This window comes from Oncorhynchus gorbuscha, linkage group LG25 (assembly GCF_021184085.1).
Source record: "Oncorhynchus gorbuscha isolate QuinsamMale2020 ecotype Even-year linkage group LG25, OgorEven_v1.0, whole genome shotgun sequence".
NCBI lineage: Eukaryota > Metazoa > Chordata > Actinopteri > Salmoniformes > Salmonidae > Oncorhynchus > Oncorhynchus gorbuscha.
In genome coordinates this window covers 21,681,080-21,697,811 of record NC_060197.1, presented here as the reverse complement: position 1 = coordinate 21,697,811, position 16,732 = coordinate 21,681,080, and the positions used below count along the sequence as shown (strand labels likewise).

Genomic DNA, 16,732 nt, shown 5'->3' with positions numbered 1-16,732 from the left:
ACCCTAATCTATTCTAATGTCACATAGCATTCTTAGACAAAGATTAAATCATGTATGAGGAGGTTGTTTAGGTCTTATCGACTCAATCTGGAATGTTGCTGTGAGACCGAGGGCATCATGTGTGCCGATGTGTTTCCCTAAATATATCTTGATAACTTTCCTGGCACTTGGAGTCAATGAAACTGAATGAAATTATTTGAATAGTTATGCTTCTTGATGATATGTTGTACACTGCTCAAAAAAATAAAGGGAACACTAAAATAACACATCCTAGATCTGAATGAATGAAATATTCTTATTACATAGTTGAATGTGCTGACTACAAAATCACACAAATTATCAATGGAAATCAAATTTCTCAACCCATGGAGGTCTGGATTTGGAGTCACACAAAATTAAAGTGGAAAACCACACTACAGGCTGATCCAACTTTGATGTAATGTCCTTTAAAACAAGTCAAAATGAGGCTCAGTAGTGTGTGTGTGGCCTCCACGTGCCTGTATGACCTCCCTACAACGCCTTGGCATGCTCCTGATGAGGTGGCGGATGGTCTCCTGAGGGATCTCCTCCCAGACCTGGACTAAAGCATCCGCCAACTCCTGGACAGTCTGTGGTGCAATGTGGCGTTGGTGGATGGAGCGAGACATGATGTCCCAGACATGATGTCCCAGATGTGCTCAATTGGATTGAGGTCTGGGGAACGGGCGGGCCAGTCCATAGCATTAATGACTTCCTCTTGCAGGAACTGCTGACTCACTCCAGCCACATGAGGTCTAGCATTTTCTTGCATTAGGAGGAACCCAGTGCCAACCGCACCAGCATATGGTCTCACAAGGGGTCTGAGGATCTCATCTCTGTACCTAATGGCAGTCCGGCTACCTCTGGTGAGCACATGGAGGGATGTGCGGCCCCCCCCCAAATAAATGCCACCCCACACCATAACTGACCCACTGCCGCCAAACCTGTCATGCTGGAGGATGTTGCAGGCAGCAGAACGTACTCCACGGCGTCTCCAGACTCTGTCACGTGCTCAGTGTGAACCTGCTTTCATCTGTGAAGAGCACAGGGCGCCAGTGGTGAATTTGCCAGTCTTGGTGTTTTCTGGCAAATGCCAAACGTCCTGCATGGTGTTGGGCTGTAAGCACAACCCCACCTGTGGACGTCGGGCCCTCGTACCACCCTCATGGAGTCTGTTTCTGACCGTTTGAGCAGACACATGCACATTTGTGGCCTGCTGGAGGTAATTTTGCAGTGCTCCTCCTTGCACAAAGGAGGAGGTAGCGGTCCTGCTGCTGGGTTGTTGCCCTCCTACGGCCTCCTCCACGTCTCCTGATGTACTGGCCTGTCTCCTGGTAGTGCCTCCATGCTCTGGACACTACGCTGACAGACACAGCACTTTCTTGCCACAGCTCGCATTGATGTGCCATCCTGGATGAGCTGCACTAGCTGAGCCACTTGTGTGGTTTGTAGACTCAGTCTCATGCTACCACGAGAGTGAAAGCACCGCCAGCATTCAAAAGTGACCAAAACATCAACCAGGAAGCATAGGAACTGAGAAGTGGTCTGTGGTCACCACCTGCAGAACCACTCCTTTATTGGGGGTGTCTTGCTAATTGCCTATAATTTCCACCTGTAGTCTATTCCATTTGCACAACAGCATGTGAAATGTATTGTCAATCAGTGTTGCTTACTAAGTGGACAGTTTGATTTCACAGAAGTGTGATTGACTTGTAGTTACATTGTGTTGTTTAAGTGTTCCCTTTCTTTTTTTGAGCAGTGTATTACGTCATCACACACACACACACACACACACACACACACACACACACACACACACACACACACACACACACACACACACACACACACACACACACACACACACACACACACACACACACACACACACACACACACACACACACACACACACACACACACACAGTTTTAAGATTGTCTGTTAAAGATTCTCAACCAAATTTACTGAGCTTGTGCAATTATGACAAAATCAATGAACATATGATCCCCTAACAGTTGTGCAAAGTTGGTAGTCTTGTTCTAACATATTCACAGCTGTAATGGCTTCCAAAGTTGCTTCCACCAAGCATTCATTAAATCTTATTTTTTATTAAATTGGAAAATGTTATTTTTCTTGTGTAGATCGGTAAAGAAATCATCAAATGTAATCAATTTTTTTTAATGACATTTTAAGGCTGTGCAATTGATGTACACTTTCACTGTTCCAATGTTTTGGCCTCAAGCTTCACGTTATTTCAATGTTTTTGGGGCTTTTTAAATGTCTGTTCAATTGCTTGCCATTCATTTGCCACACCCACACCATGTCTCGTCTCTCATTGGTCACTCACGAGACATACTCAACATTGTCCAATCATGTTCATCGATTCAGTTGTCAGCATTTTTGATATAGACCCTTGTTTATTTCAGTTGTTTAGAGGTTGTGTCCCAATAATCTGTTATTTCTCATTAAGTGTGCACTTGTTCGCTTCCCTTTATGGATATGAAAGGAAATGACTGGTATATGGAAACACCCTTTAGCCCATGCCTACACCAATCTAATGCGTATATATTTTTGAGTGGTGTACGAGTGCACACTTCAGGAAGAACGAGAGGTTATTTGGACTCACCCACAGTAGTCACTGCATGGGAGTAATAATTCCTTTATTTCTTTATTTTCTTTTCCCCGTTGTTTTTTCCGTTGGCCCGTTTGTTTGGTTTTCGTTCGGTCTTTGTGACCACAGCAAGTTGGAATAGATCAGGGTGATATCCCCGATCTCTCACAGGTCAGTGTACATTTTTCATCTCTCTCCTCTTCTGGCTCCACCAACATGCTTTCATCCATCTATCCGTCCATGTTACAGCCGTCAGCCTCTCTCTTACTGTACATATTCGCTCCCTCTCTCCTTCGGTCTCACTTGCTCTCGCTCTTTTCTCTGTACTCAATCATTCACTCATTTTTCTCTTTGTCAAACTCTTAACAAGTTACCCTGTCTTATACTTACCCTATGAATCTCTTGGTTCAATTGATTTAGGATTTATTTAGGATTTATTTTTCAAATTATGATTTACACTGTAGGTCCAAATAGGCACTTGTAAAGAAAGTATTTAACTGGCTATATAAATACCAATAACTTAAGGCACCAAGCTTGATAGTGATGCAAACTGAAATATTGGATTTTGAGTGATACATAATTCCCATTCCCAGTATACCATTTTAAAATGGTTCCTTTATCATTCTCCTCCACAGACCATTAAAGGATCATGCATTGTAGGTGGTGGGTTACTTACTGTAATGCTTTTAACCCTAGCATCCCTCCCACTAAAGGCATTTCACTGTGCACGTAACAAACTTGAAACTATACTGCATCTCCCCTCCCCATACAGTATACACAGAGTTTTACAAATTGTTGACTCGCCATAGCTTGTGTTCTCTAAACATCTTGACCTACCCACCCGGGTTTGCATGTAGCCCTCGCCCCCTCACACGCACGCATGTAGCCTTGTACCTTCCTACACGCACGTGCGCACACGTAGACATGCATGAGTGCAGACACACTTTGGCCCGGGGAGGAGAAAGGTCAACCATATGAATGAATTATGAGAAACGTATTCCTCTCCTCCCACCATTCAGACAGACAGACAGACAGACAGGCCTATGATAAAGAAAGCATTTTAGGGATTTTTAACATTCATTTAAACTATATTTGACCCCTTGATTATTACATGAATGCATCATCATAGTTGTAGCTATGACTTGAAAAGATTTCTGTCTTCAAACTTCAAAGCACATCTTGTTTTGAAAGATTGTCGGGGGATAACTAGCGATCAAAAAGGGGGAAACGAAACTATTCCCTCTCTTTTACTTTGCTCTTTTGTTCTCTCTCTACCTCACTTTCTTTCCTCTCTGTGTGTCGAGTGGAATGTTTGGGGAATACGTACAGGGTTCAGTCAGAGTTCCATGCTCAGTCTGTTTTTAACTTCTGTGCTTTCTTTGTAAGAGGGAATAGAACAGTGTGTGTGTGCGTGTGTCTGCTAATATTATTGATGTCTGATTTGGTCTCTAAACAATCTAAAGATGGTCTACTTTTGACCACAGCCGCATTGATCGTTGGCCTTGATGTCACCGTAGGTCAAAAGTGCTGCACCACACGGGGAATAAGGTGCCATTTGGTACACAACCTCCCATTTGAATTAATTTTCTCTTGGAATGTGTCTCAAATAGCACCCAAATCTCTATCTAGTGTACTACTTGTAGTGCGTAGGGTGCCATTTGGGACTCACCCTTAGTGAAAGCCAAAGCGCCAGCCTTGCCCACTAGGCTATGCCCTCTCAGGATGTTTATATGTTGGCACAAACCAGACAGGACAGAACGGGGTTTATGTGCATGTTTCTCAACCTCCTCTGCTACCTTCTTTCCCCTCTGTTCTCTCCTCATTTTTCTGTTTGCTGAAACTTGTTATTATTAACCTACTAATACTGAGCAACCTATTCCCTATATAGTGCCATTTGGTCCGAAGACGTAGTTCTATTCTGGGAATTTGATGCATTGTGGGTTGACCTCTGGGACTAACAACCGTGTGTGCGTGTGTTTATTGATGTGTGTGAATGAGTGCGTCATGTCATGTGAAAGAGAGGAAGAGCTGGTTCTGTCTCTCACCCCCTTCCCCTCTTCTGTTTTCTCTGCTTCTCCTCTTTCCAGGCTCCTAGTAGTCTCCTGGAGGCTCTGGAGCAGCACCTAGCCTCTCTGGAGGGGAAAAAGACCAAGGAACTCACCGCTGATACAAGGTACTGGACTGGCGAGACAATGAACACTTGGTGATATACATTATCGTAAAACTTGTTTAAGAAGCACACATTGGAAAGACATGTCCCCTCCTAATACCTCTGTTCTTGCCTCTGTCCTCTCCATAGAGCGTCCACTCTGTCCAGTGCGGTGTCGTCTCTGTCCAATACAGGCATGTCATTCAGCCGCATGGACGAGAAGGAGAGACAGCAGGCCTTAGAGGAGGAGCAGGCCAGACTGCAGGCCCTCAAGGTACAGGTAACACACCATTACACTAATGCATAAAACGATACTACACCGATGTATAATTTTACACAGCTACACTAACCACCACTACACTGGTGGACAGGGAGTTAAATATGTTACTACATCATTACAACAAATTACACTTCTGCACAAAATTACATTTACATATTTTACTTGCCTTTAAGTATTTAACTTGGCAATCAGTTTTAAGAACAAATTCTTATTTACTATGACGGCCTACACCGGCTAAACCCGGACGACGCTGGGCCAATTGTGCGCAGCCCTATGGGACTCCCAACCATGGCCGGTTGTGATAGACTGGATTCGAACCAGGGTGTCTGCAGTGACGCCTCAAGCACTGAGAAGCAGTGCCTTGGACCACAGCGCCACTCGGGAGCCCTACATTATACCCGTGACCTATTCAGATTTAACTGCCTGAAAACAGGGTGTCCGCGGGTCCTTAAAGTTTACATTAATTTCTGATTTAGTCTTAAAATGTCTTAAGTTCCGTTTTCAAAAGTATAAAAAAAGCGACGTTGACGACTAGTGTTTCTGTTATTTTGTGTTTAATTGTTGCCACCCCGACCACAAAAAGAACAATTGAACATCAAACAATACTCTAGGCACACTTTCAAGATGTTAGAGAGCTGTCCAACCACGTGTACCTCTGTGTTTGCACGTCATGTGCGTGTACCAGTGTGATTCAGTCTGTTGCCAGAGGAAAGAACAAGGCAGCCTAAAATTTTATAGACAACGCTAACTAGAGCTGGGACCATAAACAGGAAATTACCGACACCGACATTGCCTTCTTACCAAAGCAATGTCGGGGATTAGGCTACATAACGTTCCTGCAGATTTTTTTTGTTCTAAAACCATTATTTGGTCAACAGTAATGCATTAACCTGCTTCCTGCAATAAAAGTATCTGCTGTGTCCATTTCGCTGCTGGCTCTCACTCCCGCTACCCTCTTTGCACATGGCATACGGATAGTTGAGCAACATTTTTTAAATGTAATTGCGGGAAAGACAGTTTTTAAAACGACTATTGTTACTGTTCTTAAACAAGAGTCTCAGCTTCATGTGAGAAATAAAACTACTTTATAAACGTCGTATGTAATTGAGATGCTCTGTCAACGGAGCGGAGCGTGCCATTTGCAGCGAATACATCAAGTAGCCTATACAGGCCTACCAATGGAAAGTTTTTGTAGGACATTACATTTGCTGTCAGATCAATTGCATGGCTATCTAGCAACAATATCGTATTTGGAGTTGGCAATCGATTAAGTTCCTACTTCAGGTGGTAAATGATGTAGCATATAGGCATAGCCTAGGCCAATATGTCCAAAAAATTGTACGGCTTCCTCATCGATGACAAGCGTGCTCTTGGTTGCCATGACATCCTCCTACAGACAGGCCAGGGGAGCGGTGGCAACCCCCGTTTCAAAGCGGGTGAAGAACTTGTTTAGTTCATTGGCTGTAGAGGCACACACCCTCTCGTCCAGGCAGGGATCGATGCGTTGCCTACCTTTTTGAAGGGGGAGTTTGCCATATTCTTAATGCCCAACCAGGCAGACTGAGAGTCTCCCTGTAACATTATCTCCACTTTATCTCTGTACTGGCATCTCGCCTTTTTTTTATCTCTTTGTTCCCCTCTCTCTGTTCCCGGAGGCAAACACTTGTTTCTTCCCATTAAGCACCACTTTCGATTCTTTGTTGTTTGGAAATATCTTGCATGTTTTTTTGGGGCTCACCAAATTAACACAGAATTCAATATAGCCAGATATGACGTTAGTCATCTCGTTCAGGTCAGCTGATGATTCTTCAAATACACTCCAGGTGGTACAAACAAAGCATCACTGCAATTGATCAATACTGTCATTGTCCCACACCTGTATTTGTTTTTCCACCACAGTCTCCCTTTTGAGTAACTGTCTATAAGTTGGTCGTAGAAAACAGTGTTATGATCTGATCCATGCAGTGGAGGTCTGGCCAAGGATGAATACGCTTTGGGGACTGAGCCGTGGCAGAAATCTTATTTTTCCTTGTTAGACAAGTCACATACAGCATCAAGCTCTTGATCGAGGTTAAAAATGTCAGCTGCTTTGACACTGTTTGCTCTTGGATGGATATAAACAACTCAGAAAAAGCTGGGGGAATTCACGGGGGAGGTAGAAGGGGCGTAGTGACACTGACAACAGCTCTATAACAGGGGTGCATATTTTTGTCCTGACAAACGTACTTTTACACCATCTTTCATTTAGCAGAACAGACTCCACTCCACCTCCGTGCTCCTTACCAGTAGCTTCACTGTCTGTCCATACGAGTGATCGAGAATCTGTCAGGGGTGACTTCAGTCAGGCACCGCTTCCGACAGCCAAGTTTCAGAGAAGGCCATCACACAGGCCTCCCTGTAATTCATATCGATACCGTGAGTTTGCCCGTAATTCGTCCATTTTCCCCTTAAGCGATTGGACCATGGAGAGCAGGGTAGTTGGAATCTTTGTTTTTGTTCCTCTGCATTACACCGCCTTTCCCCTGTTCCTCTTCCTTCTTAGTAGTCCTTCACCCAGGTTGTTGTGTCTCACGATCTCTGCAGGTATGTCCCCTTTGATCGGTTCTCCCGAACGTGAGTTGTTACATTGTAAAATATTTAGTTTCTGCAGTAGCGGATGTGTGGTGCCGGTGACTTTTTCGTAGATTCGCGTGCTGTTTCAGGTACCACCAAAAGTCATCCAAGTAGGAGAATTATCCACTGTACGCACTTTATGTCCCGCTACAGTAGCTTAATCAGTAATCCGATGCAACATAAAAACACTATTAAACTACTAAAAGCAAAGCAACAAAAACGGGGGAGTTTAAACAACGAACCTGGAACAAACGCTGCAGGCCACCACTGCGCAGCGCCCCAAGACTGATTTGGAGCCTGCTCAGTCTGACGCTGCTCAGTCTGTGTCAAGCATGAATCCCTTAGTCGTACCCAACTTTGTTTGGTAACTGTGTGTGTTTTTCTGTGTTTCTCCAGGATCAGCGTCTGAAGGAGATTGGTATATCCACTCCATCTGCCTCCCCCAGTACACAGTCTATGGGCAGTGTCAACAACAACCACCACAACACCAATCAAGGCATGGAGCTATTCAGTGCACCCTCCACCAACAGGTACTACTGTTATAACATGGTGACTACAGGTCGTAGGAGGTTATCTAGTGTTATAAAGGTATGATTCAATTATTCAATTCAGATTTATGTTAATTCTTTTGATTATAGATTCTCTCTGTGATTTTTTTTGGGGGGTTCAAGGAAAGGTTGGTAACAGTTTGTTTTGTTGACTTAAAGGGATTGTGGAATTATCCTTACCTTGAGTTGTTTCTCAAGCCAGAAGTTACCATAATAGCATTGTCAAAATTCATTAATGTAAACCGATATTAGCAAAACTGCCTCAAAAACACGTAGCGTCGATACTCACGAAAAACCTGTCCAGGTTTTTCCCCGCAAGAATGTTACTTTTCTAGTAATATCTGAATATCTGTATATTCCATAGCTCTGATAGTGCCATCAAGCCACCTGTGAGTGCCCAATGGTATATACAACTTTATTGTCCATGTTACAGAAACAGAGAGACTACATGAGGAAATGTAGCCTCACAAATCCAGCGACTATTTCAGCAGTATGTATGTTAGAAAATTGTGAACTCCACCAACTACCGAACTTGGTTTTGAAGTGTTTTTGAGCAGGTTACAGCTTGCGAACATTGGTTTGGTTGTTTACATTCATGAGTTTTGATGATGCTAACTCCTATCTGTGGCATAACATTGATTATTGTGCATTCTGTCACTGGGCCTTAATGCACAACTCAATGTAAGGTAAATTCCACCTAAATATATAGATTTCACCTGAACTAACCCTTCAGTTGTTGATTGTTTGGGCATATAGGGGCAATATGAATCACATTTATTTACTCATTGATTTTCATTCCCTCTTCCCTGTCTCCTCTTATTTCTCTCTCTCTAGCATGCCCAACCTCAGTAGTGATCTATTTGACCTGCAGCCAGCCTTCCTACCTGCTGTCCAGAGCACTCCCTCGATCTCTACAGCCACCAGTGCCTGGGGAGGTAGGTCACACACACATTTGGACACACACGTGCATGCAATATACACATGGAAATTCACACACACAGTTTTTATCTACTTAACCTCCTGAACTTCAGGTTCAGATCCGGGGCAGAAATGTATAGTGTTGATTAGCTGTGTATTATGTCACACACACGACACAAGTTTCAGTTAACACGTGTGTTCTGACAAGCCTCTGTCTTTAAAGTCAGGTGGCTTTTCAACTTTACAAATTCATGCTCATGTGTCTCTGAGTTCTCTTCATGTCTTCAGTCATTCATGTGTTCGTTTATCCATCAGTTAATTCACTTGTTTCATCCACTTATCGTCCATCCATTCAGCCATGACTTTCTCATCCGCTAGAAGCACCAACACGGCTGAAATATTGTGTTTTAACATTTTGTCCAATAAACATTAATTTAAAGAACATATGGTTCGACAGACACCGATACCAACCAACCCAAAAGTTGAATAGAAACTTTACAATAGTAATATGTAGCCTTTATGACCTTTGTCCCCTAGGTGCTGCTGAGACAGCTGAGTCCTCCATGAGTGTAGATTTTGACGCTGTTTTCGGGGGCGGGGCTAGAAGACAGGCCAATTACGACGTACAGCCTGCCACCGATGGTAAAGAGACACAACGGCTACGTCCCAAATGGCAACCTATTCCCTTTATAGTACACTACTTTTCACCAGGGCCCATAGGGCACTATATAGGGTGCCATTTCGGACACAGACAACCCTAAATAAACTTACTAAACAACCTCTGGCTTAGCTTACTGCTCCCCTATAACAACTATAATCAATTACTTTTAGTGCTGGTTCATATCTCTGATTTGGTTTTGCTAATGGCCCGCTAAGTAAATCAACCTTTTCAGGCTTGGGCCTGTATCCACAAATCGTCTTAGGTGTACTGATCTAGGATCAGTTTTTCCTTTTTAGATCCTAATGAACACAATTATATGGACATATACCATATCAGCAATCTTACTCTGATATGCTTTATGGATACAGGCTCTGGTTTAGATTTCTGGTTGGATTTTGCTATGGGCCAGCTAATCCTTTAGGCCTGGGGTTTCTGCTACTACAGTTTCCATTTGTGTGTTTTTAAAGCCTTCAGTAGGAATTTCCTGGTGGTGATCTCACTCCATTCCATCTGTTTGTAACTCATCTCTTTCTCTCTGTGTGCGTGGCTTGTCATCGAAGTCCGTTCCTAATCGCCTGTCACTCATCCATTTGTTGTTGTCCACACAGTCCCACACTGTACACAGACAATCCATCTCTTTGGAGGCATTGAGGTGGTACCTTTCCATCTGTTCTCCTCCATCTCTTTCCCTCATCTGTCCTCTACTCCCTCCATTCTCAGCCTTTCCAAACAATTAGCTTAATAGTTAACTCCTCTTTCTTTGTAAAACTAGATTTTTCTTTCTTTCCTGCCCTCTGATCTGTATGTTATGGTGAGTGGGCTATTTTTCTGATTCTTTCCTTCGCTCTCCCTTCCTCCTTGTGCTAGTTGTCTCTGATCCTTCCCTTCTGTTTCCTGCTTGCAAAGCAGGAAGTTCTTACTTCATGAATGTGGCCTATGGCCAGATTGCACCCTATTCCCCATTGGACTCAAAAGTAGTGCACTATGGTAGTATGGGCTCAGGTCAAAAGTAGTGCCCTACATAGGGAATAGAGTTACATTTGGGACGCATAGCTATGTCAGCACAATGTCCAGAAGCTACACATCGCTTCTTAGACAAATATTATTTGTCCTTTTTTTTGTTTTCGCTTCATCACTTTTTCTGTGATGGGAGGATAAGGAGTGATGGGAGGTGGCAGCTGTCTGTGCAGCTCTGTTGTGCTCCCTGTCTTTTTTTTCTCCCCCACGCTACTTTGTCTTGCCCTCCTTCGATCGTTCTTCCTCTTCTGTCACACACTCTGATTGCCCCTATTTGTCTCTTTCCTCTCTCCCTTCTCCGTTCCCCCCTCCCTCCCTCCCTCCACCATCCCTTTTCCTACCTCTCTCCTAGTTGAGGGCAATGTGTTCCTATTTTTAGAATGACTGTTGACAGACCATTGTGGTACTAATGTAATGGTTGCACAGTGAAACTCCATGACTGCATCCCAAATGGCAGCCTTGTGGGCCTTGGTCAAAAGTTGTGCGCTATATAAGGAATAGTGTGGGATGAAGCCATGCAGTGTAACCAGACCAATCAGCCCTGTACAGTAATAGAGTAGTATACCACATACGCACCGGTCAGCCTACAGTACAGCCTCAATAAGTGTAATGACTCAACAACATGACACCAGAAGCACATAAATCCATCATAACACAAATATAGCTACTGCTGCTGAGCCTAGAAATGGAAGGAATGGAACAAAAACCCCATTTCTCATTCTGCTACTGAGGCCGACTAGAAACTGAAGGAGTAGACAGGGCACATCTACTGTTTTAGTCTAGATATGGAATTAATATAATCCGTCAGCATAATGACTCCACAACATGTCAGCCACAAGGAACTACAGTGCCTTCAGGAAGTATTCATACCCGATGACTTATTCCACATTGTTGTTAGACTGAATTCAAAATGGATTAAATATATTTTCTAACCCATCTACACACAATACCCCACAATAAATGTTTTGCAAATGTATTAAATGAAATACATAAATATTTAATTATTCACACCCCTCTGCTATGACACTCCAAATTGAGCCCAGGTGCCTTCAATTACCTTTAATCATCATTGAGATGTCACTACAACATGATTGGAGTCCACCTGTGGCCAATTAAATTGTTTGGATTTTGAAGGAAACACCTGTATAAGGTCCCACAGTTGACAGTGCATGTCAGAGCAGAAACTATACCATTAAGGTCAGGTAACTATCCGTTGAGCTCTGGGTGAGAATTGTGATGAGGCATATATCTGAGGAAGGTTTTAAAACAATTTCTTGAATGTTAAAAGCTTCCACGAGCATTGGGGAATGGGGTAAAATACAGAACTACCCAGGCTGGCCGGACAGCCTCTAGGCACAAACTGAACAACCAGACAAGAACAACCTTGGTCAGGGAGGTGACCAAGAACCCAACGACCTCTCTGACAGAACTACAGAGTTCCTTGGATTAGATGGGAGAACCTGCCAGAAGGACAACAGTCTCTACAGCACTTCACCAATCTGGGATTATGGGAGAGTGGCCAGACAGAAGTCACCCCTGAGAAAAAGGCACATGACTGCACGCCTGGAGTTTGCAAAAAGGCACGTCAAAGACTCTGGAGTGGCAGAAGAGTCTGTGGTCTGATGATGATACAAAAATGAAACTCTTTGGCCTGAATACAAAGTGCTATGTTTTAACACCATCCCTACCGTGAAGTATGGGGGAGGCAGCATCATGCTATGGGGATGCTTTTCGGTGGCAGAGACTAGTATAGATCAAGAGAACAATGAATGGAACCAAATATAGCCAAGTCTTTGATAAGAACCTGCTTCAGAGTGCTTATGACCTTAGACTAGGGTGAAGATTTACTTTCCAACAGGACAATGACCCCAAGCATACAGCCAAAGCAACGCTGAAATGGCTTCAGAACAAGAATGCGAAAGTCCTTGAGTGGCCCAGACAAAGCCCAGACTTGAATCCCATAGAAAATCTGTGGAAAGACTTAGATTGCTCCCCAACTAACTTAACAGAGCTTGAGGTAATCTGTAAGGAAGAATGGGAGGAAATCCACAAATCCAGATGTGCAAAGCTTATGCAGACATACCCAAGACGACTCAAAGCTCTAATCGCAGCCAAAGTTGCTTCTACAAAGTATTGACTCGGGTGTGAATAATGCAAAAATGTCAGACATGTTTTATTTTGTTATTGGGTATATGTGTAAATGGGTGAGGGGGGGGGGGATCTATTGAATCCATTTTGAGTTCAGGCTGTAAAGCAAATAAAACTGAATTCTTTCAAGGGATATGAATTATTTCTTAAGGCAATGTAAATCCAGCACAACACATACTGCTGCTCAGCCTAGAAATATGGTCTATAGACGGAACACATCTACTGAGCCCTGAGTGTAGAAATAAAAGGGAATACATCCTTTTTATCTTCTGTAAGTGTCATGATACTGAACAGATGCTTTGTGATCCCACAGCCTGATTTTGCCTCCCAAGTCCTCTTTTCTCTTGCTTGACTCAAATCTTTCCTGCATGTGCGCTGCTTTTCTTTTAACCTCATATCCCATCTGTGTGTAATATATGTAATATATAATAATATAATATAATACTTGACCATGCTTTGTGTTTGTCTAATCTGTGTATGAATAATGTAATTAAATCTATGTCTCCCTGTATCTTTCCTCCAGGGTTTGACGCTCTAGGGGACCTGCTGAAGCCCACAGTGCCCAGCCACAACCAGGCTCCTCCCATGGCCCTGCACCACCATGGTCATCCCCATCCAGGGCACCCAGGAGGCAAGCTGCTGCCCAATGACCTTGACTCGTCCCTTGCCAACCTTGTTGGCAGTGAGTACTGTATAGACGACATATATTGTTCTTTTGTATCCTCACATCTGTCTGTTCCCTCCTCTTTCTCCCCTCTGCCTCCTCCATTTGTTTTGGTTTCTTTCGCTTTGTGCTTTCTCCTTACTTCTCATGTGTCTATTTCTCCCTCCCTCTTCTCTCACCCTTGGTCTTGTCCTCTAGTGAATGTCTGCTAGTGGTAGAGATGTCAATAGAAACAGTTGGACCAGGCTAATAGTAGCGGATGGCCTATCTGCCAGAGCTCTTGCCTGAGAGCCATTGGTGGGAAGGGAGAGGACACACAGAGAGAGGAACCCAGTAGGGAAGCACTGGTCTCAGTCTACTGTAGGTTTAACAGCCTTCACTACCCCCTCCCAGGGCTGGCCGGCTCTCTCGTTCTGTCTGCCTGTCTCACTGTCTTTTAGATAGACTCGCTCACTTTTTTCAAACCCTCTGATGCTTTTGCCCTCTTCTTTCTCATACTCACTTCCTTGTTCCCTTGCTTTCTCTTGCTCTCCTCTTTCTGTCTCACCATCCCTTGCTCTCTCTCATCCTCAGATCTGCAGTTCGGAGGAGCCCCAGCCAAGAAGTAAGTGTAGGAGTTGTGATGTGTGTCTGCATGCGTGTGTGGGTCTCTCTGAGTTGGGAAGTGATGTAGTGCCAGACTACTTCAGCATTTTCCCTAGACAATAGAAGGCTTTGGCGGGCTGGCATCCTATAGTTCTCCAGTCTCAGATAGCCCCTGCTCAAAACAGTCTACTTCAAGACATAAGAAACAAAACTAAAATAAACTTGAATAAGTATCTAGTGAATGGAAGTTATACTTGTGTTTTTAATGACAAAACAATGTGTTGTATCAACAATGGAACAGACTGACTGCAGGGTTTTCCCTAGACGATAGACTTTATGGCGGACAGCCATCCCACTCTACTGAACTAGGGCGAGCCGACTCAAAGCCCAGCCAATGATGAAAAGCTTCTGTGCTGCTCAAATCTGTTGAAAAATAAATGTAAACTAAAATAACTTGCCCTCATCATTCAAATCTGCAGGATTTTTACCTGTAACAAGACACATTGAGACTTATTGAAGAGCTCGAGCTACAATATTATAATAATATATTTTATTTTAAAAACGCATGCAGGCTTGTATAACTAACCTTGTGGGGCCACACAATTCAGTATCATTCAAAATCCTGTTTTCCTGAAACCTTAACCCTTGCTTCTAAACCTAATTCTAACCGTAACCCTAAACCCCATTTTAGAAATAGCATTGACCTTGTGGGGACCAACAATGTCCCAAGTTGGACAAATCTTGCTCGTTTACTATTCTTGTGGGGACCAGAAGTCCTCACAAGTATAGTGAAACACGTCCACACCTGCATAATATCCATGGTAACAGTTGATTAACGAGTGTGGTGTTTTTGCACGGTGCATTTTGTCGTTGTGTGCTCCGGTGTTCAGGCCAGACATGCAGTGGAGTCAGCCTGGAGAGAAGAAGCTAACTGGGGGACACAACTGGCAGAGCAAGACCATGACTAGCACCACGGCCTGGAACCCTGCTCCCATGGCCCCTGCACCCATGCCTGTACAACACATGGTGAGTGGTAGTGTGTGTTTGTGTATTATGTAATCTGTTTTGAGATTATGTCCAGTAAAATAGATATGCGCTAGTCAAGACTGAGTGCTGAGCTTGCCAATGGATGATTGTCGTCCCGATCTCTTCCACAATACTGACTGACTGGAAATCTGTCACTAACCCCTGGCTTCTTCTCTTCCTCCCTCCTGTCCTCCCCTCTGTCTCGTTCTCTTCGCTGTAATTATCTTCTGTTCTTTGCGTTACCATCCTCATTCCTCTCGTCCGGTTTCTGCTGCGTTTAATTCACCTTCCTCATTGCCTCTCTCTCTCTCTCTCTCTCTCTTGCACTTTGTGCGTCCTTGCCAAGCAGAATGGGATGTTCTATGCCAGTTATGTAAGTAGTAGGGTATGTCCCAAATGGCAGCCTATTCTCTATAGAGTGCACTACTTTTCACCCAGTGCCTATCTAGTCTGTTTGGAGCAACTTCTGGTCTTTATTACGATTCTTTACCCAGAAGTGTAGACTCATTGTGAAGTGTACTCTCACTCCTCATGCATTTTATAGCATTTGATTGGTGCAAGCATGGCTGAAGGAAGTTTCCACCATATTTCTTACATCGGTCCATTTGTTTTGAATCCATGAGGGGGAGTGTACTCACCGGGTCAGTATCAGCTTCGTGCGCTCTCTCCCTCCTGCATTCCTCCCCTACTTGTTGTTTTGTTTTTAAAGATAAGAGGGTTTTTTCCCTCCTCCCTGTACTTGTAGTTGAAGTGATTTCCTCACCCTACTGCCACCTGCCTTTAGGGACTAGTGTTTATTTTTACCAGGGAAAGGCACGCTACCGTTCTCATTAGGTGCTTAACTGATAACAAATTAGCCTAGTGCAGTATTTTAAAAGAACACTGCTCTAGTCAATTAGATTTTTACAACCTCACTTCCACGCATGTTGTTTATCTGTAGTTGTGAATGTGATGGTGTCCATGAGCATCGGTGATTTCATTACCTGTACCTCCTTGGCTGTATAGACTCCCCTTTTAGCCTCTCCGCTGCACTATTTGTGAGTTGCTAATCAGGTCTCTCTCTAACAGGCTCCAGCTCCTATGACATTCCCAATGACGACGCCGCAAGTGCCTATGTATGGAATGGTCAGTGCTCACACGCGACAGGACACATTCAACATCACATGTATAACCTAGATGTATTGTCCTAGAATAATTACTGTGGTCTAGCAGTCAAAAAAAATGAAGTGTAACCAACAAACAAATGACATACTTGAGTACTGGAAAAATGTTTCTCCCTCAGGTCCCCCCTCAAATGGGTCAGATGGGGAGTGTACAGTTGATGGCCCCCCAGCCCATGATGTACAACCAGCCTGTACTCAGACCCACCAATCCCTTCGCCCCCATGCCTGGAGCCCAGGTAACCACACACCATTTCTACAGCCCTACCACCGTACACCATAATACCACATCCCTATTACCCCTTTAAACCCCACACACCTCTGTCACCATCC

At 43.8% G+C, this 16,732-nt stretch overlaps 1 protein-coding gene across 13 annotated transcripts in view; it reads left to right on the top strand.

Moving 5' to 3' along the window:
• The window catches only part of si:ch211-200p22.4 (phosphatidylinositol-binding clathrin assembly protein), a 60,731-nt gene that overhangs the window by 38,556 nt on the left and 5,443 nt on the right, over positions 1-16,732 (top strand). Inside the window, exons 8-20 of one of the 13 annotated variants that reach the window (XM_046329350.1) lie at positions 2,760-2,801; positions 3,266-3,286; positions 4,718-4,803; positions 4,930-5,059; positions 8,069-8,202; positions 9,055-9,155; positions 9,676-9,780; positions 13,488-13,595; positions 14,202-14,232; positions 15,104-15,239; positions 15,589-15,612; positions 16,308-16,364; positions 16,522-16,638. In XM_046329350.1, the coding sequence (XP_046185306.1) occupies positions 2,760-2,801; positions 3,266-3,286; positions 4,718-4,803; positions 4,930-5,059; positions 8,069-8,202; positions 9,055-9,155; positions 9,676-9,780; positions 13,488-13,595; positions 14,202-14,232; positions 15,104-15,239; positions 15,589-15,612; positions 16,308-16,364; positions 16,522-16,638 (1,092 nt within the window). Of the gene's footprint in view, positions 1-2,759; positions 2,802-3,265; positions 3,287-4,717; positions 4,804-4,929; positions 5,060-8,068; positions 8,203-9,054; positions 9,156-9,675; positions 9,781-13,487; positions 13,647-14,201; positions 14,233-15,076; positions 15,240-15,588; positions 15,613-16,307; positions 16,365-16,521; positions 16,639-16,732 lie in introns of all 13 variants that reach the window. The other 12 variants (XM_046329349.1, XM_046329347.1, XM_046329342.1 and 9 more) reach the window with 12 other exon arrangements.